This window comes from Hippopotamus amphibius, chromosome 4 (genome assembly GCF_030028045.1).
Source record: "Hippopotamus amphibius kiboko isolate mHipAmp2 chromosome 4, mHipAmp2.hap2, whole genome shotgun sequence".
Classification (NCBI taxonomy): Eukaryota; Metazoa; Chordata; class Mammalia; order Artiodactyla; family Hippopotamidae; genus Hippopotamus; species Hippopotamus amphibius.
In genome coordinates this window covers 11,066,507-11,091,464 of record NC_080189.1, presented here as the reverse complement: position 1 = coordinate 11,091,464, position 24,958 = coordinate 11,066,507, and the positions used below count along the sequence as shown (strand labels likewise).

General features: G+C 39.0%; 1 protein-coding gene across 3 annotated transcripts in view; it reads right to left on the bottom strand.

Annotated features, from left to right (window-relative positions):
• Window positions 1-24,958, bottom strand: part of TPK1 (thiamin pyrophosphokinase 1) — a 347,881-nt gene that overhangs the window by 112,820 nt on the left and 210,103 nt on the right. For 2 of the 3 annotated variants that reach the window (XM_057733044.1, XM_057733045.1), the window contains one exon: window positions 21,857-22,003. The exons of the other annotated variant lie outside the window; for it this stretch is intronic. In XM_057733044.1, coding sequence (XP_057589027.1) covers window positions 21,857-22,003 — 147 coding nt within the window. The remainder of the gene's footprint in view (window positions 1-21,856; window positions 22,004-24,958) is intronic. 3 annotated transcript variants of the gene reach the window in all.

Here is a 24,958-nt window from a genome sequence, read left to right as displayed (position 1 = left end):
TACAGGTGGAAATATCAATAAGAACTCATGTTTAACTTTATATGCAGATGGTTACATATAGAAGTATGTATAAATATCGGTATATACACAGGTTAAAATACACATCTATGCTTGTTTGCTAAGAGGGTGTAAAAAAAGGACACCCCAGTAGCAATAAGCACACCTAACATCCAGACTTTGGTTTCTAAAACCAGTCTCCAAAAAAGGGAAACAGAACTCTGCAGGAAAATAGGTGATTCCAAGACTAGGGCAGGAAATATACACGATGAGCTTGGAATGCCTTCTAGAAGAAAGAAACGAAGCATGTGTGTACACCTGCTTAGGGGCTTAGGGGCACTGAGGGGCTCTGTCAAAAGAGCACAAGAACCAAGTGAGAGAGTTCCCAATGGCCAACACTGGAACAACCCGAATGATCAAATAAAGTAGAAACAGGATACAAATCAAAGCATTAAATAAATATGCATGAGCCAATCTGATAAAAATAAATTACCGAATAAAATGTTAAATGGGGAAAAGAGAGAAATCTCCCACAATGAATTCCAAATAAATTGTGTAACTACTCCACCCTGATGGAGGGATGGTTTAACTCCCCACGCCTTAATGTGGGATGCACACTGTGACTTCCTTTAGAGTACAGATGGCAGGGGGGCATACATTAACCTTATGGTGGAAAAAACACACACACACAATGTTTTAGCCAGGTGATCAAGGTTAACAAAAATGGTCATAAATCATGTTAACAGTATGCATCCTTGGTATAATGTGATAAAAATGGCACTTTAACTCTGTGCTCTTCCTCTTTAAAACACATAACCTGGTCTATTCATGAGAAGAGCATCAAATTCCAATTGACAGCCATGCTGCAATATGTCTGAAACTGTCAAGGTCAACAAAAACAAGAAAAGTCAGAGAAAAAACAAGAAAACTTAGAAGAAAAGCATGAGGAGATACAACATCTAAATATAACATGGGATCCCAGAACAGAAAAAAGATATTAGGTTAAAAAGTAATGATATAAAAAAATAATAATAAAAAAATAAAAAAATTTAAAAAATAAAAAAATAAAAAAATAAAAAATAATAAAAAAAATAAAAATAATAAAAAAAATAAAAAGTAATGATATATGGGGCTTCCTAGGTGGCACAGTGGTTAAGAATCCGCCTGCCAATGCAGGGGACATGGGTTTGATCCCTGCTCCAGGAAGATCCCACATGCTGCGAAGCAACTAAGCCCATGCGCCACAACTATTGAGCCTGCGCTTTAGAGCCTGTGAGCCACAACTACTGAGTCCATGTGCTACAACTACTGAAGCCCACATGCCTAGAGCCCATGCTCTGCAACAAGAGAAGCCATGGCAATGAGGAGCCCGTGCACCACAACGAAGAGTACCCCCACTCACTGCAACTAAAGAAAGCCCACGCACAGCAAAAAAAAGACCCAACACAGCCAATAAAATAAATAAATAATTTTTTTTAAAAAAGTAATGACATGAATAAACTATGGACTTTAGTTAACAATAATGAATCAATTTTTGGTTCATTAATTATAACAAAGGTACTTTATTCATAGGTTAATAACGGGGGACCCATGTACAGTGGACGGGGGCATATATCAGAACTTTCTGTGAACTATTTGTTCAATCTAATCTGTAAATCTAAAACTTCTAAAATATAAGCTTATACTTTAAAAAAGTAAATTACACAAAAAAGTATTAAGAAATAGGTAAAAAAATATCATTTATGCAAAGCATAAGTGCATAACACACCCTCCGCAAAGTAAAATAGAGAAGAAAAAGGGAGAAAAGTATATGCAACTTATATTACAGACAATATGTAAAGAGCTCCTAACAATATAGAAAAAAAAAAAGTCAACGACTTTACAGAAAAGATGGGCAGTACAAAGAAAAGGAATGTGAAGAGCTTATAAGGATATAAAAATATGCTCAATCTCATATGTAATAAAAGGAATGCAAATTAAAACTACTCCGGGATATCATTTCTCACCTATTAGGTCAGTAAGGCTGAGGGGAAACAGGTACTCTTATCATTGCATTTTATACTCTTATGGGGGAGTGTTTAGAAGAAACTTTGACCCAGTAATCACACTTCCTGGGATCCATCCAAAAGATACGCTGGCAGCATACGAAGAGATGATGCAAAAGACTACTCAATCACATCACTGCAGTACTGTCTTAAAGAAAATGGAAACATCAATGGAGCATATCAGAAAGGCTAGATATAGATCCACATGTACACAGATAACTGATTTTTGACAAAGCTGCAAAAGGCAACACAGTGGGGCAAGAATAGCCTTTATGACAAATGGTGCTAGAACAACTGGATATCATATGCAAATAAATAAACATCCATCCATACCCACATGCTTTACAAAAATTAAATCAAAATGGATCACGGATCGAAGTATAAAACCTACAACTATAAAACTTATAAGAGGAAACAAAAGGAAATCTTTGTAACCTTAGGTTAGAGATTTCTTAGATAAAACACCAAAAGCATGATCTATAACAGACAAGATAGAGCAGGTTTCATCAAAATTTTAAAACTCTGCTCATCAAAAGATATTATTTCCCTGTAGTACTTGAGATGGAATCGGAAATGTAAGTATGAACTCATGTTATCTTAAAAAAAGAAATCTTAGCTCTGTCTATTGAATCAACTTAGTAGCCACAAGTATTCACCTTAATGCTTAGATTATGGTCTCTCTATATTATTTCTTACTAAAAGAACTATTTCTTACTAAAAGAGCCCACTGGAGAAATTCTAAGACTCAGCCAGGAAATGTACAAGATGAAGCCAGGAACATGCTATAGAAACAGAAAGCAAGAAAGTTATCAAAGACTACAGGATTTATGTCAACAAGATTCAGGAGCCAAATTGAATATGTTCCCACTGGCCAAAGATAGGACACTTTGAGTAGAAATAAAGATAATAACTAGAATGGGCTAATTATACATATCAAATATGATTAAAACCATGAACTTAAGGAAAATTAACTGATTCATGTTGAAGAATGCTAGGGAACCAACTCATTATTCTGAGGAATAGTAAATAAAAGAAAAAAGAATTAAGTATTTACCCTGCCTTCCTTAAAAAACTGTTCCAGAAGATAACCTAGCAGCTGATCTGAGGAGCTGCTTTTTTATGGAGGTGTTTCAGGCAAAAAATAAAGTAGTAGTGGTAAAATAGTTTAGTATTATCATTGAGCAACCACTAATAAATTCATGGAGGTGAATGATGATTATCAATGGCTAGAACATCATAACAGAGACAACTAAATGTTATGATGCAATGTCACCTCTTTCAGAAGCCCGCCCCCTAATTTTTTAATTATTCTGATCACAGCTCTAGAATTAACTACAAATTACAAAAATACAAAGGAAAAGAGAAAGTATTTAATGATACCTTGCCATGCCATGCACCCGGAGTGTGGAAAATTCCATGGAACAAATGACAGTTTCCTAAACAAAAATGTTGAGGGGTGAGGGGTAGAACAACAGGAAGAAGGAGAAGAAAAAGAAAAATAGAGGAGACTTACTGGTAAAGAGAGACAACAAAAATATTAACCAAATGCAATGGTTAACCTAATCATACAACAAACTAAAAAAAAAATCTTAAAACAATAGAGAATATGTAAAAACTGTATTTTATCATATTAAATAAACATTTTTAACTAGTCACTTTAGGTATGGTTTTTAGGAATCCCTTTCTTTCAGAGATACATATAAAATATTTTTCATGGTCATAAAAACAATACACATTTTTGTAAAGCACATACAAACAAAAAGGTAAATTATAACATATTTGGATGGTTTCTTACGTGATGAATAGGGAAGCACAGGCGACAATGGGACTTCAACCAACAAACCCAAATCAAACAATGAAACAAACTGACCAATGACGCTAAGGTGCCAGGAGACAGGAGCATGATGAACTCTGCCCTCTCCACATGAAGCCCGAAAGAAAGAAACCAAACGAAAGCAAAACAAAATAAAACAAAAAGCAATTTCACATGTAAGGCCTTATGTGTTTTAATTTTCATGAACATCCTGTGCAGTATCATTCGCAAGTTACAGATGAAGAAACGGAGACTCAGAGTTCCCAGGAGCCACAGTGATTTCAAACCACAGGCAAGACCCAGACCTCCCACTCAGAGCCAGAAGCCCCTCGACAACACCGAAATCTGCACTGAGTAACTGACAGTTTTCAGACCTAATAAACCACAGGATTATAGACATCACCTTGCTTCTTCCTAACTTCCTCTTCTGTAATGAACTATATGATATATGGTCTCCTTCTACTTCCCTTTCTAATGGTTCTGAATGTTTTCCTTTCTTTGAGTAAAACTCCTCTCCAAAAGAGCCTTGTTATAATAAACTTCTATTTTGGATATCAACGCAGTTTTTTTCAGGAAAAAAAAGCATCACAGATAAAAGGAATAGAGGATGAGATTTGTAGCATTAATTTATTTTTTTAATGTTGCACATCAACATTTTTATGCTAAGTAGTAAGTCAGAATTTGGTTCGTAAAATTGTTTTAAATGAAGTGTGCGTTCAGGAGAAGGTGATTTTAGAGAATTATGTACTATTTGGCTTTAGGAATGAAATTCTTTACGGCAGCCTACTGGATGATACGCAGTATTAAGTGTTGCTGCTAATAATCCTGTAGCCATATTTAATGCTATTCAAAATCGTGTTATGAATGTGGCTGCAGTGAACGGGTGCTTGCAAGGGCAGAAATCTTTCTACCTAAGAGGTAAGTTCAATGAACAGCACGCAAGATGTGCATACTGACTTATAACTATGGCCAGTCAGCCTGGGCTTCTAGCACTGAAAAGGCCTCGATTTGTTTTTCTCAGGGAGTGTATACCACAGTAACCAGGAGCACAGAGCAGTGCATGTGTAGCCGGAGCGCCTGGGTACACCCCATCTCTGCATCCTACTGGCTGTAAGCAAGACCTCGAGCCTCACTTTGCTCGTCTGGCACATGCTGAGATGCAGTGTTGGCTACTGTCATCATTTTCATCATTACTGAAGAACTTGGCCACCCCCTCATTTGATCATTTCTGTTAATAACTCAATGTGAAAGTCCTGTCTGAGAATACAGCTAGGCCCTGCCCAAACTAACCAACCAGTAAGATAACACGGTATACCAGGATTTGTCTGAAAGAGTCAGTTTCCAAATGGAACTCTATGGTCAGGCTCAGGACTTCTATAAACTCTTTTTTTTTAAGAACTTTTATTGAGATACAGTTAACAGACAATAAACAGCATATATTTAGACTGTACAATTTGGTATCCCAATCTCCCAATTCATCCCTCCCCAACCCTCCCCTCTTTCCCCACTTGGTGTCCACGTGTTTGTTCTCTACATCTGTGTCTCTATTTCTGCCTTGCATTTCCTCTTTCATAGTTGTTAGCATTTGCCTTATGTATTGAGGGGCTCCTATATTGGGTGCATATATATTTATAATTGTTATCTCCTCTTCTTGGATGGATCCCCTGATCTTTATGTAATGTCCTTTCTTGTCTCTTGTAACATTTTTTATTTTAAAGTCTATTTTATCTGATATGAGTATCACTACTCCAGCTTTCTTTTGATTTCCATTTGCATGGAATATCTTTTTCCATCCCCTCACTTTCCATTTGTATGTGTCCCTAGGTCTGAAGTGGGTCTCTTGGAGACAGCATATATATGGATCTTGTTTTTGTATCCATTCAGCCAGTCTGTGTCTTTGGGTTGGTGCATTTAGTCCATTTACATTCAAGGTAATTATCGATATGTATGTTCCTATTACCATTTTCTTAATTGTTTTGTTTTTGTAGGTCCTTTTCTTCTCTTATGTTTCCCGCTTAGAGAAGTTCCTTTAGCATTAGTTGTAGGGCTGGTTTGGTGGTGCTGAATTCTCTTAGCTGTGGCTTGTCTGTAAAGATTTAGATTTCTCCATCGAATCTGAATGAGATCCTTGCTGGGTAGAGTATTCTTGGTTGTAGGTTCTTCCCTTTCATCACTTGAAATATATCATGCCACTCCCTTCTGACCTGCAGAGTTTCTGCTGAGAAATCAGCTGTGAACCTGATGGGAGTTCCCTTGTATGTTATTTGTCATTTTTCCCTTGTTGCTTTTAATAACTTTTCTCTGTCTTTAATTTTTGTCAGCTTAACTACTATATGTCTTGGCGTGTTTCTCCTTGGGTTTATCCTGCCTGGGACTCTCTGCACTTCCTGCACTTGGGTAGCTATTTCCTTTCCCATGTTAGGGAAGTTTTCAACTATAATCTCTTCCAGTATTTTCTTGGGTCGTTTCTCTCTCTCTTCTCCTTCTGGGACCCCTATAATGCGAATGTTGGTGCGTTTAACATTGTCCCAGAGGTATCTTAGGCTGTCTTCAGTTCTTTTCATTCTTTTTTCCTTATTCTTTTCCGCATCAGTGATTTTCACCATTCTGTCTTTCAGCTCACATATTCTCCCTTCTGCCTCAGTTAATCTGCTATTGGTTCCTTCTAGTGTATTTTTCATTTCAGTTATTGTGTTGCACATCTCTGTTTGTTTGCTCTTTAATTCTTCTAGTTCTTTGGTAAATTTTTTGATCTTTGTATCCAGTCTTTTTTCAAAGTCCTGGATCATCTTCACCATCATTCTTCTGAATTCTTTTTCTGGAAGGGTGCCTATCTCCTCTTCATTTAGTTGTTTTTCTGGGGTTTTATCCTGTCCCTTCATCTGGTACAAACTCCTCTGCTTTTTCATTTTCTCTTTCTGTGGCTGTGGTTTTCAGTTCCACTAGATAAAATACTGCTGATACTGCTTGATACTGCTGTCTGCCCTCTTGTGGAGGAAGCTATCTAGGAGCCTCCTGTGTGCTTCCTCATAGGAGGGACTGATGGTGGGTAGGGCTGGGTGGGTGGAGCTCAGTAAAACTTTAATCTACTTGTCTGCTAATGGGTGAGGCTGTGTTCACACCTTGTTGGTTGTTTGGCCTGAGGCCATCTAGCACTGGAACTTACAGGCTCTTTGGTGGGGCTAATGGTGGACTCTGGGAGGACTCACTCCAATGAGCACTTAGAACCCCTGCTGCCAGAGCCCCTGTCTCCTTGGTGAGCCACAGCTGCCCCCCACCTCTGCAGGCAACCCTCCAACACCAGCAGGTAGGGCTGGTTCAGTCTCCTATGGGGTCACTGCTCCCTCCCCCCTTCCCACTGCTCCTTCCTGGTGAGCACACATTTTTATGTGCCCTCCAAGAGTGGCGTCTCTGTTTCCCCCAGTCCTGTCAAAGTCCTGCAATCAAATCCCGCTGGCTTTCAAAGTCTGATTCTCTGGGGATTCCTCCTCACGATGCTGGACTCCCAGGTTGGGAAGCCTGATGTGGGGCTCAGAACCCTCACTTTAGTGGGTGGACTTCTGCAGTATAACTGTTCTCTAGTTTGTGAGTCACCCACCCAGCATTTATGGGATTTGATTTTAGCACAATTGTGCCCCTCCTACCATCTCACTGCAGCTTCTCCTTTGTCTCCAGATGTGGGGTGTCTTTTTTGGTGAGTTCCAGTGTCTTTCTGTTGATGATTGTTCAACATTTAGTTGTAATTCCGGTGCTCTTGCAAGAGGGAGTGAGCCTAAACTCTTAAAATAATATTTAAAAATTCCAGTGTATGTAGAAATGTACATTTTTCTGAAAAGAAGGTTCCTACTTTTCCTCATATTGTCAAACAGGCTCATACCCCTCAAAAGTTAGAAATCATCTGTCTAACAGTGAAGGATTGAAATCTGAATCCCCTAACGAGGGGATTCAAAGCAGATGATCTTCAGTTGCCTTCCAACCAAGCTTCTTTCCCTCATCTATCATCATATCCTCCTTTTCTATCCCAGAAACATCAGGCTTTCTACTGTTCTCCCAAATAAATGGCTCGGTTTCTTTACTGTACACCTTTGCTCACGTCCTCCATTCTCTGTCTTCTGACCCCTTCAACTCTTAGTGACTCTTACTCATCTGTCACTTCTGAGACCCAGCTCACTCCGGGAATCCTTCCTACATCTGTCTGTTGTACATTACATGCTGCTTCTCTAGGCTTCCATAATAGTTTGTATGCATCTGTAATACTGCAATTCTTTTATCTTATTGAAAAAATGATCTAAATAGATTTAGTAAAGCTTCTTGAGAGTAACTTATTCATCTTCAATCTAGCAAAATACCTGATATAAGTAAGTCTTTGTTAATATGTTAGTTGAATAAACACGTGAAAAACATTGTTTTCATTTTTCAAGTCCTTTCATTTTTCTTAATGCTTGCTCTGTTCCTGGAAATATTTTATAGTGTAAAATATGCTCAGATAAAAATATTAAGCTCTATTCATAGCTTTTCAATTGCTATTATCAAAATTTCAAAAAGTGCCCACTTCTTAATAGGCTAGCCTCACCCAGGAGAAAATAAATCCTTTCCCACTATCCCTTGAGCAGCATTTTTGTACGTTAAACTCGCCTGATAAATTAAGACCAATGTTCCATATTCTGTGCCTTTTACCTTGAGGGCTTCTGGTAGGAGTGAAATTGGCTTCCTGTCATCAGACAACTGGAAAGGCCAACGTGTATGCAATTAATCAATGCTGAGGCTCCTCTATCAACACGACTTTTTCCAAAAAAAGAAAGACTCTAGTTCATTATCATTACTATCTCAGCTATAACAGAATATTCTTCTTCCTTGATAAGGAAACTGATTATGTCCATTCATTTCTTTCTATTTAAAAACTTATCTACACTCTACAAAGGTGGCAGTGAAGCCTGATTCTCTGTTAGGGAAGAATTACGTGGTCTTCACGCATTATGCCTGCTTAATGAGTTTACCTCTCAAAATTGCTTCTTCTACACTGAATGACATCATACTAAGCTAGTGAATCATGTAACTGGAAACAGAATTACGGAGAGAGAGAGACCTAAAGGGTCAGTTGGACATGGATTTGGAACATGGCTTTATCGTTAAATGGAAGAGTAACCCTTGACAAGTCATTGAGTCTTTTTAAGACCTGGTTTGCTTGTCTTTAAACTTGGGTCCTGCTGTCTCCACCTCATAAGGTGTTACGAGAGCAAAGCAGTTCTCTCATCAGAAAGTACATACAATCACCTGAGGAACATTTTCAAAACACACATAAGCCACAACTCAAAGAACTACCTAGTTGGAATTTCCAGTATGTTCTTTCAAAAAGCTATACGTGGAAAAATTAGGGTACGTTTAGGCACATCCACACAATTGTATTCTAGGTAGCCATAACAGAAGAAGGACGATGATCTCTATTACTGAATATAGAGCAGTCTCCAAACTATAGTATTACTTTCTTTTTTTTTTTTTTTGCAAGAATCTGGAAGATTCTGCAAGACGGTGGTGGTGGTGAAAAGGATAGAAATGAAAGCAAGACCTCTCCTGATGATGACTTTTTATGAAGCTTTGCTTTTGAACAGTGTAATTACTTTAAAATATCTTTAAAAGTAATTAAAAAATAAAGTCTTATAACCACAAATAAACTGTGACAAATGAACCTAAGAGTTAAATTTGTAGCATAACCACAGAAAGAACAAAACTTATGATTTCAAGTGACAAGTTTTAGACATAATACTCTGACTGGGCTATAATTTAGACAGATGGAAAGACCGGCAAAGAAATTTTAAATTTCCTTCATTAGTTTACTATTAGTGGTAATGTAAATATTATAATTTTGAAACTAGTTACTGTACACTCTAGTATAAAACAAGTATGTCATTTCAAACCAGGAATTTTGAGGGAGGGCAAAAGAAATATAAAATAAAAACAGATTAAGTATAGAAAAACAGAATTCAAAATATCAATACAAATTTGTGATTTATGCAACTATACAACTTTTTGTTTGTTTCTAAGTTCTGTTCACTGAAAAATATCTAGAAGCAAAGGCACCATAGTAGCAATAACATATCTATTATCTGGATCTCAGTTTCTAAATATCATTCCCCATGTTGAAGTATTTCAGATAATGTGATGAGATACCTGCAATTTAATTTCAAATGGTCACCTACCCCCAAATACGTCTATTCATAGATAGAGCACACATGATCAAATGCTTAAAAAAAATTAAAAATGGTTGGAATATGTTGCTCACTTTACTATTCTTTCAAATTCTCTCCGTATATGCCAAGTTTAACAATGAAAAAAATTGACTGGGGAGGAAAAAAAAAAGCTATGCCAATGATTTCAGTGCCTGCTCCTGAATGCACTGCTCTCAGGGCATAGAAGATACTTGAAACTGGCTACTTCTCTGTGCTCTGGAGCCTCCATGAGGTTCAATGCAATTCAGAGAGGAAGCGGATAGTCTAACAGACAGCAGTTACAAAGCAAAGGTACAGGACTAGGTTTCAGAAAACCCCTAGGCTGTTGACGGATTTTCCACACACTCACAACGTTGTTCGATGCATAGTTTCCTCATCTGAGAAACGGGAACAACATACCTGTCTGCCTGCTTCACAGGGCTGCTGAGAAGCAAGTGAGACCGTGATGAAGGTACTGCACAAACTCTAAAAATATTATTTCTGGTAATTTTCCAGCCTTTCTGGTGTAGAGGTTATTTTACAACTCGCATGTGGCTCTCAAGAGATTTGAGTGGTAGAATAATATTCAGTGTGTCTTTGACGCTGAGATCATCCCACCTACTTGATATTCTATCACAAGGATGTCAAGTACATCTCAGAAGACAATTCAGAGTCGGGGGCACCCTTAGTGTCCTTTTCTCTTTCAAAGTTTAACTCTCTCCTTCACTCTCTCAGTCTATCAGTCACCTCCGTTATACTCTGCTTTGCTAACTTGGTCCTTCACTCTGATGTATTCTTATAAATTTTACTGTTAAACTACTTCATATGCACATCTCAGTCAAATATCCTAATTCTGATCATGACAAAGTTATGAAGGACGAAGAGCAGCTTTTAAAAGACAACTATATAGGATAGCGGTTTTCAAAAAAAAATTCTCCCCAAAAGACCTTCCTCACAGTGAGATTGGCTTGGAAGAGGTAAGATTCTTGGAGCGCGTGTGTGTGTGCGCACATGCGCACACGTATATTACGTGTGTGTGTGTGTGTGTGTGTGTGTGTGTGTGTGTGTGTGAGAAAGAGAGAGAGAGAGAGAGAGGCACCCTAGGCCATTCCTTGAAAGAGCTTCAAAATATCCAGGGTGAATGTATAGTTTGAATAAGGACCCTCACATCCCAGCCCTCCTTGATAAACTTTATTTGGATACATATTCCACTTTTTCTTCACTTTCAGTTTTGATCACACTGGAACAAATAAGATCAAAATGCTCCCCAATTCAGGGAAAAAAAGAAATCTTAATTGGATGAGAAGTCATACACCCCAGCTGGAGCTCTATGAAGCTCTTTATACAGAAGCTTTCACTGGTGCCAATCTTCTTTCCAGAGGCTCATTTCATTTCCCTGCTGGTAAACACTCAAATCACTTCACAGTTCATTGATACCGCATTGGCAACCCTTTGTTTTCAATCAAAGGAAGATGCTGAAGCAATGCTCAATTGAACTAAGTGTACATGACACAGTGTACTTGTGTCCTTGCCACAGAGGACTGCGGGAGGGGGGGATAAAGATGACACTCAGCATCCAGTATTCCATGACTTTACCCAGAATTGGATTATGATAAATTATGATGACAGGGCTGAGACAAACGCTGATGTTATCTCCTGTGCTGCACACAGCACTCTTTCGGATTGCATCAAGAATCCTAACCCGATTCTCTGTCACTCATGGTTGAAAATGAAAGGCCAATGTTCAAATAAGTTTTTTTAACAGTTTCCATGGAGATTGAATTTGATATTTCCTCCCTGCTGCTTTGGAATCACCAAGGGATCAACATAGGTTTCTGCTGATGGGCATTCTTTCTATAAATCTCCCTGAGTGAAAGATTTCTTTAAGGTCAAGGAACTTGTACCTTGCCTGGGTGAGCAGCGGATATCAGGGCTGTCATTTCCTGCCTTTACCCTTGTAGCTTCATTGTATTCAGGCTGCTTTAAAACCTACCACCCCTGCCACCGTCCTCTTCACGTATTTGCTCAAGAGAACTAGCACACCACCAGCCACTAAAAGAAGCTATCGCTCTCCACGTGAGCTTCCGACAAACTAGGGAAAAAAGCACATGCCAAGTAGGAAATAAGCAGACGAAGTCAGAGCCTCTGACTCCCAACCTGGGATGGCCAGGCACCCTGTATTTTACATGGGGAGGCACTAATGAACACTCCTGATAATGAGAATAGTACACTGAGATCATCTAAAACTTCCTATTTATTTCAATTTGGGTACCACTGGATGAAGTATGACTGTTGTTTCACCTTTGATTAAAAATAGGCAACTGTATTTTTTTAAGGTTTAGAGAAAATGAGAGTATACCCTAACAAATTTTCTTTTATGGATAAACTGCTTGAGAGAAAAAGATTTAAAAAATGATGAAAATAATCCAGATGAGGAAAGTTCCAAGAGGTTTATTTGGAAATTTTGGAGACAGAGAATTGGCTTTAAAAGAAGAGGGTGACTTCAACAGAAAATATTTTTGGCAGAGAAAGAAGTGATTGTGGTCAGTTTGGAAAACAAGAGATAGGTCAGTCTCCCTAGGCCATGTAACACTGAGAAGATGACAGACCAGAAAGAGGGAGATGTAAAGGTCTGACTCAAAGCTTCATACTGATGCCCACACCAAGGGTACCCACAGACAGGAGAGAAGGGCTTGTCCAGACTGTGGAGCTGAGAGTGGGCCAGGAAGTCCTTCTGCTTGCTTTCGAAGAGAATATGGATTTAAAATACATCACAACATACATCACATACAGTTGTATTTACTGATACAATTAGTGTCCATAAATGTGTGATCCACCTAAGAAAGGTGCAGCATCACAGCTACACTTCTGGTCATCCTGGAAAAGAAATAAAGGCATAGTCCCGAACATTCCTGTTCTGGTTTTGTTTTTAACCTGGAAAATGGTCTCACCAAAATAATTTTGTAAGCTGTCATTAGTTCCCATGTTAGTCAAAAAAAAAAAAAAATTCAACTGCTTACGAAGGAACAATGAAAGAGGGCAAACAATAATAAAGAGAAATATATGCCTACCTCCCTTCCCATTTAATATTTAATACTCAACTCAGAATAATCTGGTTTCTACCTATATTTTACCATGAAAATTGTACCTCATCAAGCCTTCCTAGCTGCCAAACTCATTATATCATTTTTTATTCTTGATACCCTTGTTGGTCACTCTCTTGCCTCTTGAAACTCTAAACCACCTTGGTTTCAGCATCACTCTTTCAGTTCTATCTCTTCTTTCTTTCTCCTTTAAGGTATTCCCTAGAGTTCTATCATCTGCCATGGCTGTTTTCACTCTATGCCTTCCTTCCAGGGTGACGAGTCCAGCCCCCAGTTTCTAATTGCTACATATATATTGATGATTCTTAGGGTATTACCACCAGGCCAGGCCAAATACATACACACATATATATCCCCTAACCCTTTTCGATAATTCTCCTCAGTTCCAAAGACAGACCAATCTCTTTATGTCCCAAAGTCAGCTGACCATTTTCCCATTTTGTCCTGTTCTTCTCATCCTCTTTATTTCAAAGAATGACAACACCCAGTTGCCTAATCCTAAATCCTAGGCATTGCACTGACTCCTCCCTCTGTGTTGCAACAAAGCCTTCTGAGCCCACATCCCAGCGAACTCTATCATCTCTTCTTTATGCCCAAATTTACTTACGTTTACTTACTCACCATTTTCTTCTTGGATTTTTGAATCAGCTGAATGGCCTCCATCTCTTCCCTAACCAATTTATCCTTCACACAGCTCCCAAACTATCCAAGCTGTTAACCTAATGCCATTCCCCTGATAAAAAAACACTTAATACCTGAACTCGGCCCTCAATATAAAGACCATCTTCCTGAGAAAGCGAACAAGCCCCTCATGATCTAGAACCTTCCTATGTCTAGCTGCAACTCCAATGGCTCCCCAGGATCCCCCAAAGGTGGCAAGTTCTCTAAGGCCCCCTTGCCTTTTCACATTATTCCTTTCTCTGCCTAACTGCTCATTGGCTAGGATCTCCCTAAGAGACTGTCCACATTCTCACCACCAGCCCTGTGCCCAGTCTGGGTTAAATGTCGTTTCCACGCCATCCTTACAGCATCCTGTGTTTCCTTATAAGGAGTCTAAATTTTGCTATTTATTCTTCTGTCTTTTCCACTAAACTCTAAGTAGTAGAACAGAAGCAGTGCTTTTTACTTCTTCACACGCACTGCCCACCACTGTCTATCACATAATTTGTGCTTAAAGAATGTTTTTAATTGAAGTAGTCGACGCTGTACATCAACAAAAACAGAATCAGCAGAACAGAGAACAAACCGATAGAACACTTTATGAATGTGCAGTTTCACTTGTTAGTTAAAGAAAGTTAGTTTCATTAAACATGGATAAAACCACGGAGGGAAAGTTCCTATGGAGATCTAAAGGGGACATTCAGGTGCTTACAAAACAAGAGTTGCAGAGCTCTGGAATTCTGTTGTTTCATTGCACATTAAAATTTAACGTTTGCGTACTAAAAGAGGCAAATACACTGTTCTACGACGGGATAGGTTTTTGTTTTCTTTTTCCTAAATGCCAAGTAGTGGAGGAGGAGGAGAAGCACACAGAAGAGGACAGAAGAGGAAAGAAGCAGCATAGAAACATTTCCCTAGCAAGCGGGGCAAGGTCTGAAGCGAGGAAAAGAAGAGGGTGCTTAGGGCAGATGTGTGTCTGTGTGCAGTTCCCGTGGAGAAGAATCTGCTGCCCTGGCAGACAGAGAAGACAAGCTGAAGAAAAAGAATAAGCAAAGCAAGGAGGCACTTTGAGGAGTGTTTAGGTCAGACACTGAGTGGCAGGACTTTCGCAGAGAAGGAAGCTTAGGTGGGCGTAGGACAGAGGAAGGAAGGGGGGTTAGCAGTTTGCCTTGTGGAAGAGGAAAAAGGGGTTGAGAGGGCTCTGTGCAGCAGACCATTTACAGACGTGAAATGCCTGGCGGTCCTTTTTCAGACACCACTGCATGAAATCTACTTCATTTTCGGCATAAATTTTCTTTCAGAGAAACGCTGTGCATAACCTTGGGCAGATCCCTTTACCTTTAAGTCCCTGCAATCGCTCATCTATAAAACGACCTCTCAGGCTTTATACTATTTACACTAATATTGAATGGCTGTATGCTACTCTATAATTTATACCAAAGATTCTAAGATGCCAAGCAACAACAAAAATTGAGAATATACAGGGGGAAAATGAAATAATAATGCAAAGAAAGGAATTATAATTGGATAATAAATAGTGAGAAGATTATCCGTGTTGTCTGCAGGGCCCCCTCACTCTAAATCACTCTGAGAATCACTTCTCTGGTGTTATCACCGATGAGATGGTGCTGGACGTGTGGAGAGACAAATCCAAACCCCCAGTTCTCTGCAGACACCGTCGTGCATGCCAAATTTATATCGTGAATATTCAGATTCTTTCTATCAGACTATTAACATCTTTCTATCATATTCACTACCAGTATTATGTATAATGGAGAAAATGTCAGGACTTTATACAGTAAATAACTGATCTAGTGAGAGGAAAAAAAAAAGCAAGCAGTAGTAAACATGACTGAGATCATGAGGAAGACGTAGTTACAACATATTTAGAAGTTTGTTCAACTGAGATAGAAACCGACAGCGTCCGCTCTGCAACACCATTCTCTTGTACATCAGCTACTGGAATCTTAAATAGGAATCACTGAACGAGGTTTAGGATAATGCAAAAGGCATGCCTTATTAACTCTTGGACATCTCATTTCTTGGTCATAAATCCTATTAACTTGTATTACCAACTGCCATAAAACTTGGAGATAAAAGATAATTTATGCTCAGTGTACAGAAGCTAATGTTTCTGGACTCCTGAGAAGCACAGGACCAGAAAATGAGAAAGTACGCCTGTGAAGTCTGGGGCCATTCACACCCTGCATGGTTAGTGCGACAAACACACTCTGAGCGCCTGGCTGTCTTCACGAGGAGCACAGCCTAACCCGTCGTTGACATACGTCGGGCGCTTCATGGCTAAAATGTCTCTTGCTGACTTCATGAAATCTCCTGCTCATAAAAGGGCATGAAGTCTTATTAAGAACACATTTTTTGGAAGTAAAAGAGGGATGCTGACTCTTCGGGGAGGAGCTATTAGGCATTCTATTTTTAATTTGCTATTTTAAAATGGCAGTTTGAACATCCCTTCAAAGTACACGCTACCTACTGAGGTTTTCACTCATAATGACATCTGACCCAAAGCAAGTGAAGTATGCCAAAATGCAATCGAAAAGACATTATCTACTAAAAAGTCAACCAACTAAAAACTTCCAGTCTTCCAAATTTACATAGACCTGGAAGTACACTATTGTCTCCTTGCTTTAAAATCCAATTTGTAATTAACAAAAACGAGTTATAGGAAGGGGACTGAAAAGAGAATTAGATTAAAGATTTTAGGCTGCAATAGTCTACACAACTTTAAGTGAATGGCTCTCGAAATACAGGCCAGTACCAAATGACTAACATACCCTTAATGAATGAAGGATGATGCTTATTTACACAGCACAGTCTCATAAGAGTCTAGTATGTAGATTGTCCGAAAGAAATACAGACATAACAGAAACATTAAGATTTGAGTTGAGGGTTGGGAGGCTTTTTTAGAAAAATCAAGAGAAGCACATTTTAGTTTCACAGTCCAGGGCTATCCCAGCCACTTAACCATCATTGAGCAAACACAACACTGAGACATTTATCAGCCAAACATACAGGTCCCATAAGACATCTCACATCTCCTGCTATTATCTTCAGTTTAAGACAACCCAGAATTATAGACCCAATTCTAGAAGACACTGTCCTCAAAAATAATACAATAATTAACATTTATATTGAATTCTACCACTTTTGATGTATTTTAGCAAAGTTTGATGGTAATCTCATTTGATTTGCTTAAATGACAAAGATTCTTGTTGTCGGTACATTTTGTTACAGTTGAAAATGCAGAGTGTTATTTTTGTTTAATTTCAGGGTATAGCCACAAGGTGGGATATACCCTTAAGGTGCAAACAAGATTAATCTTATTTGAAAAGAATAGTGGGGGGAGAGAGAGAGAGAGTGTGTGAGTGTGTGTGTGTGTGTGTGGGGGGGGGGGGGGTATACACACAGACACTGTGGATAATGACCAGCCTGTGGACTGTGGCTTGTTTTAAGAGTCTTTCATTTCCATCTCAGCCCATTAATCCCATGCAGGAGAAAATGTAGTGCAGTGGAAAAAGTGCTGAGTCAAAACACTGCTGTGTGACTCTTATGATCTGTCCTGCTTTCCTCCCAGGACTGTTATGAAGCTCAAATGAGACGCTTCTTATAAAAGTCCTCAAATTATCTCCTTTTTCAAGAATAGCTATTTGATGACTTTCAATTAAAAAGTGCATTTAAAACTTTCTGAAAACATTCTTTATCTGTCACTGAAGCAAACCAGATTGATTTCTTTAGTCTAGCTCCAAAATATTTGAAAATGGTTTCCATTTACGTTTATGGTGTGTCCATCCTGATTGTAACTACAATAAGCCCTATTAACAAAGAACAGAATCCTGTAGACATCCATCCTGAATATGCACACTACCTAATATAGATGTGTGCTTTACTACATGTGCAACATATAACACAGATATATGAAAATATATCTTATAGAGTCATTTCAGCTGCAGTGGTGCATGTTCCACTTCTAGGATGTAGGCTGCTTCTGTGCGATAATTTTAGTACAGCTTTTAACTGATTTTTAGTGTTAATCAAAATTCTTAAGTGTATCATTAAAACTGCTTTCAAATACAGTAGAGTGTGTAAGACTGATTTGTATCTTAAGCCCTCAGACATACTCATTTTGGCTTTTGCATTTGCATTAGTAACTGTCTTAGTCTCTCACTAGAAGTGATTGAGAAGCAGAGACCTGGGATGTGCCCCTGGGAAGGAGGAGCAGGGCCAGCCCTGCTGAGCCCCAGACGGAAGTCTGTGCTAAACATTCTCAATGCTCCACGTGACAGAGGGTGTGGTCTTACGTGAGCTTTCTGCCTCATGCTATGTAATAATTACTTGATAGGGTAAGGTAATTTTCTAGTTGTTTCAATAAGACAAAATCAAAAAGACCAGAGAGAGATTCTGATGACATGGTGTACACAGGCACGTGTACCATGATTACCATGTCTGGGGAACTGGGGGTTCTCCTTTAACGATTAAAGTCTTACATATCTTATAAATTGGAAAAAAAAAAAAGTTGATTATGTCACAGAGTTATGCAATTTCTGTCTTTGACAGAAGACAGTGTTCTGTGCTTAGTCCTCTTCCAGGCCCACAGCCCTCCCTCCTCTCCTAGACCACCTCGCATTGGACTGGGGCAGTGTAAGTGTGTTTCCACGAAAGGTGACATAAGCCACAGCCAGGCCTAGCCTTTAAAAACATGCAGTGCCACTTTCTACAGTAATCTTTTTTCTCTGCTGCCTCAGTGTGTCCCAACTGGCTCAGATATAAAATGGAAGATACTGCCCAAACCACACCAGATTTTCCATGAATGAGAAAAAAAATTAAGCTTAATCTCAGTTAAGCATCTGAGATTTGGGGGTTAGTTATCACTGCAACATACACAGGGCAGATTAGTACCCTGACCACCTGACAACAAAAAAAAAGCTAGAAAAAAATGAAAGGGAATCTTTCAAAATGCATCAAACATCTTTTTCTCCCCCAAGAAGATGCAAAAGCCAAAAACTAAGTTTTGATTGAAGAAGAATACCAATCTAACTTTCACCTTACAACCATCTGATTTTTACTGCTTCAGATGAACTTGACCTTCATTTTCTTAGGCCTCCATGTATGGAAGGTCATCAGGAGAGCAAGCCTGAGCAAGGTGGGAGTGCACAAGGAGACTGCACCACTTCAGCAGAGACCCTCCGAGCGAAGACGGATACAAAGAACACTCCCAGGGGACTGCTAGGAAAACTGCCCAACCAAACCCTGGCCGAGAATAGGAACAAGTCTTCCTTGGGCATGTGCCATTGGAAGTCAAACTCCCAGCAGAATTAGCTTCAGAACACATACCACCCAGATCGTCCCCAAAAGTCTCACACAAAAGGTCCTAAGTTATTAGTGCCTGTAAATAACTGGGCTAGAAGTCCACTCTACGCTCTCCTTGGACTCGCATTTAACTCGTACTTCAAGTAATTCCCACAGGTAAAGTTCCCAGAAATATGAGGCCATGGCTAAAAAGCACAAAACACAGAATGAATCAAGGTTACAAAATATAAAAGCAAAAGAGAACATAAAAGACAGCTGACTTATAAAGACTGCAGATATCAGAATTATTGTAAACTATAAAGGAAGTATGACAATTATGCTTTAAGAGTTTTTAAAATGGGAGTAAAGGGAAAGCATGTAAGAAAGATGAATCACGGCAGGAATTTAAAAGCCTTGCTACGCAAAGAATGAGTTTAGCAGCAAAACAGAACAGCTGAAGCAGAAGAGTGAAGTGGATTGCAGAGGTGATGAGGAACTTCAGAATGCAGCCCATAGAGATTTAGACAGAAAATACAAAAGAGAAGGTCTGACACATATATGATACAATTAGAGGATTTAACTGGAGTTGCAGAAGAAGGGAGGAAAAAAATTGGGACGAGACAATATTTGAAAACATAATGGCTGAGAGTTTTCCAAACTGAGGACAGACAGCAATCTACATATGGGGGAATTCTGAGAAATCTCAAGCTGCATACATTTTAGGAAGTCCACAATCATACAATGAAGATACAGAACACCACAGACAATGAAAAGATCTTAAGAGCAGACGTCATTTTTAGAGGTGGCGTTTGCTTTCAGTTAATCTTCCAATTTTACTCTTCAAAAATTATTGTACTCATCTAGTTATCCCTTAGCCAGAGTGTTTACCCAGAGACAAGTTACAATTGACCATTTTAACATTCATATAATCATAAAATCATTATAAAATAATAAAGCTCAATGCTTCACAACGGTAGAGAGTTTCACGCTTCAGAAATTGTTGGGAGATTACAGGTATTTAACAAACATCTAATTAGAAATCTAAGAAGCATATCTGTGCATGTCAGACTGCGAACTGAAATCTTCTAATGACTTCCCATAGCTTACGGCAAAAAGAGTCCACACTCTAGTAAGTATAGTTCATGGCTCTTCACAGTCAGGATCCAAACTACTCTTCTGAGTCTGATCTTTTGATATTTTCCATACATCTGCTCACAATTACCTATAGATCCCCTGCAGCTCTCTCTTTCTTTAGTGGCTCCTTCTAACTTGAATGACTTTCCCATCATCTCCCATAGCAGACATCTACTCATCCTTCCAGATTCTGCTGAAATGTAAGCTCAACACAATCTATGTTCCATGAAAGCAAGGTTTTTGCGGTTTCTGTTGCTGCTGGTGGTGGCTGCTGTATCCCCGGAAAAGTATCTGACATATAGCAGGTACTCAAGAAATATCTGCTGGGAGTTCCTGGCAGTCCAGTGGCTAGGACTCCGCGCTTTCACTGCTGAGGGTGCAGGTTCAATCCCTGGTCAGGGAACTAAGATCCCACAAGCCAATTGAATAAATAAAATGCGTCTCTGTGAGGCATTTCATTACACACTCATGAGCAGATTATATAATCTTTCATCATCTTTAGGTACTAACCTTTCGACCTTGCTTTATGTTTGTGTTTTATAAATGTCTCCTTCACTGGACATGTACTGGAGAGTAAAGAACATATGTTACTATTTCTGTTTAATCTTTAGTTGCCAGCAGTGCAACATGTAGGCAGCAGGCACTCCATAACTGTTTGTTGACCTAATAAATGGACAGTAGAGAGTTTGAAAACTGAATCCTGCAGCTTCCGTTTCACATCTCACAGGAAGTATTCCAGAAGGCAACGAAGCCAGGCAAGGCAAAGAGCCAGAAAAAAAAAAGTACAACTAGCTGAACGATGGTGAGCATGCATTATACTCGCCATATTAACCAAACAACAGTTTTTAGGTAATGACGAGCTACAGATGGCGATTAGCAGATGGAGTGGAAGCAAAGCTGTAAGTAGCACATTACAATGAGAAGCAAAACAGAAAACAAAACCGATAAAAAACAAAAACAAAAAAACTGTCCTCTGTCTTTAAAAAATGTTGCCAAACGATCATTTTTCGAACTGAAATATATCCATCAACCTCTGAAAACATGTTCATATAATAAGAGTTCTGTTCTCAGCACTACATTGGTAGAAAACTTCCTTGATGTTTATCACCAGAAGTGAATGAGAGTGAAATTAACAAGTAAGCAACTTAGCAACTTACGAACAGTAAATGCTAAAAACTGTAAGCACTTAACAAAATCAAATACAGTTCCCAATTAGAATGACAACACTGAAACTATACAAGAATTCCATTTGAAATATTCGCCAAGCTTTGGGCTTCCTCTGCTGAGATTTTTCTCAAGTGGCACTCACATTTAGCTGCTTGAAATGCAAAAATGCTAAATTTAAGTCTTCAACTTAATTAAAAACTTTGTTTTGTTTTGTTTCCTGAGTACAGTAAAATGAAAGCTTTGAGGTGTCTCCTCTACCTGTTTCCTGTTCAGTGACCGGAGACAGTCAAGTAACCACAAGGAATCAAACACGTCAATTTCACTCACAGTTCAAACACATAAACCGGGCAGATGTTTTCTCCTTGTCTACGCAAAGGTTACAGGTTTTGCGGCAGCAAAGCACTGATGTATTTAATCCTCACTTACTGGTTGGAGCAGGTAGATGAGAGATTCCTCTTGGATTATTATAATTGGCAAAGGAGTGATTCGAGTTGCTTGGAACAAAGTGTTCACAGATGCCATAATCTGGTCAAAGCGCCCAGCAAGTCCTCCCAAGGTCACAATCATATCTACCTAAGAAAGCAAAGGAAAACTGGCAGTCACATATTTAAGGACTTTAAAATAATGAAATAACATCAAACACTTCCAGAGAGCTTCCAATACTTTATTTCATTAGATAAACCATGAAGGAAGGGCAGACATCATTTGTGTTGTTCAGATGGATTAAGTCACAAGATTGGTCAGTGGCAGTCAGGTTTCAAGAGAAACTATTTTGGTGCCAATTTTAACTTTTTCCTATCTGCCTATTCACCTGGAAAACTAGCCAACTCTTTAAAACTCTGTTCCATGTCCCTTCCAGGTGGAAGTCTACCAGGTTTCACAGCTGGTGCCTCTCACATCCACTGCCCACACATCCCTGGGGGCACTTGGATGACACACAACACCCAACAGTGAGAGAACATGATCTACAGGTCTGTCACCCTCCACTAGAACCCAAGTATCTTAAGGACCTGTACTGGCTTTTCACAGAACCTAGCAAGTTGCCTAAACTCTCTGTACCTCATTTTTATGTTCACAAGTAACAGCTGGATAATAATGACCAATGGATAGAGGATTAAATGAGGTAACTAAATGGGTTAATAAGTGCAAAGCATTTAAAACATGTTCACAATACAGTGATTGTTTAAAGAGTGTTAGCTGCTCTTCTACTGTATTATTTTCAGTATTATTACATTTATGTTACTATTACTATTTTTATTAGTATTACATGTTGTTTGGTATGTCTTTTTTTTCACTTAACACTTTTTTTTTAAGCTCTTTATTGGAATATAATAGCTTTACACTGTTGTGCCACTTTTTGCTGTACAACAAAGTGAATCAGCTGTATTTATACATATATCCCCATATCCCCTCCCTCTAGGGACTCTCTCCCGCCCTCCTTATCTCAGCCCTCTAAGGCATCACCCATCATCGAGTTGATCTCCCTGTGTTATGTAGCAGCTTCCCACTAGCTATCTATTTTACATTTGGTTCACTTAACACTTTAAAGAAAGCATTTCCTATGACTACCTTATAGTTTATTTAAATGCACCCCTATTGTTGAAAATACATTTCCATGATATTTTTTTTGGAAATATCTTTTTTTCTTTTTTTTTTAAAATAAATTTATTTATTTATTTATTGGTTTTATTGGGTCTTCCTTGATACTTGCAGGTTTTCTCTAGTTGTGGCAAGCAGGGGCTACTCATCATTGCACTGTGTGGGCTTTTCATTGCAGTGACTTCTTGCTGCGGAGCATGGGCTGTAGGTACGTGGGCTTCAGTAGTTGTGGCTCGTGGGCTCTAGAGCGCAGGCTCAGTAGTGGTGGCGCATGGGCTTAGTTACTCTGCAGCATGTGGGATCTTCTCGGACCAGGGATTGAACCCGTGTCCCCTGCATTGGCAGGTGGATTCTTAACCACTGCGCCACCAGGGACGTCCCCCATGATATTTATATATAACATTACTGTGATGCTTTCCTAACCTGTAAGACAATGGTTAAAGAATGGCTGCAGGGCAGTGGAAGCAGGCAGAGTAACAGTCTCCTGCAGCGTAAGGCAGTTGGCCAAAGGTCTTAAGGAGACTGAAAAAGAAGCAATGCCTGGTCTCTTTCCTCCTGCTTGCCAGCCTGATCTTGTATTGTATCCACAGAGTCAAAGTTGGTAAAATGATGATGAAAATTGAAAAACTGAAGAGCTTACCTAAAATACTGTAAGAAAACCTTACACACAATAAAAACTGACAGTTATAATCACTCTACCTGGAATAAAACAGAAATTATTTAAAGATAAGAGGTATTTGGCTTTTAGTTTTAAAATAGTACATTTTAAAAGCTCAGATAACACTTAGTCTGAAGAAGGCCTGATTTTAGAAGAGCAGCATGTCACCCAAGCACCGGTATAAGCTGCTTAGTCTCTAGAGGAACAGGGAGTGGCTTAAAGCCAAAGGCTGTGCTTCTCTGGTCTACAGGTTGTGGCCCCGGCCCTGCGTATACTGCCTAACACCTACAAGACCTCAAGAGGTCTGATGAATGCATTAGTGAAGACACTGCAAGAAAGAACTAGTCAGCCTAAGGAAGAAAGAGAGTAACTGCCATACTGCAGGAATATGAATGGGATTCCATAAAAACACAAAAAGTAAATGACATGGAAGAATCGAGAAATCTGGAATGAGTCTCCTATTTTTGACCTTTTCAGAGTGTTGGGATAATAGGCATTTTTATTTTGAATAAGATGCTTCATGTCAAAGCTAGAATATTTTAAGACAAGTTTACCACACATCGAGAGGATCTAATATTTTCTTTGGAGATCTTTCTAGAACTCTGAGAATCAGCTTTGAGGCAGAGGAAGACCATGTACCTGAGGAAGCATGTGTTACTCCTAACACACAGGTGAAGACGGGACAGCTTAGTCTTCAGAAGAAAGGGGTAACTTACAAGCCTTTATTTGGGGTATCAAGTCAGGTAATGGCTTCTAGTTATGTATAGGAGACCATATTAGTAAAGTCACTCAGACCAGAGGGGGAAAGGCCCAGAAATAATACAGGACCTCAGAAGAACTAAAGAGAATTTGCTCTAAACTGAAGAGAAAGACACTGAAAGAACTTATAATGAACTATCAAGTAGAGATTTCTAAAGGGTCTAGCAAAAAGCACATGGCATAGTCCTATCTACATAATCCTAAATTCATATCAGAACCAAGGCCTGATGATAAAATAGTTTATTCACTCTGCAGATTCTGGAATCCTTTTTTTTTTTAGGTTTTCAATTTTTCATGACTATACTCCAAGCCTTGGGGGATCCCATAACCTTTAAGGCTGAAATTTAATCCCCATCTTCCACACAGGGATATCATGATGAATAAGCAGTATCTGTAACTCAGTCCCTGAATTTTTCAGAATAAAGCAGCAGTGAGATCACTTCTCATCACTACTCATTTTCCCTACAGGAAGTATTTAGCAAGACTGATTAAAAACATTAGAAGATCAATGC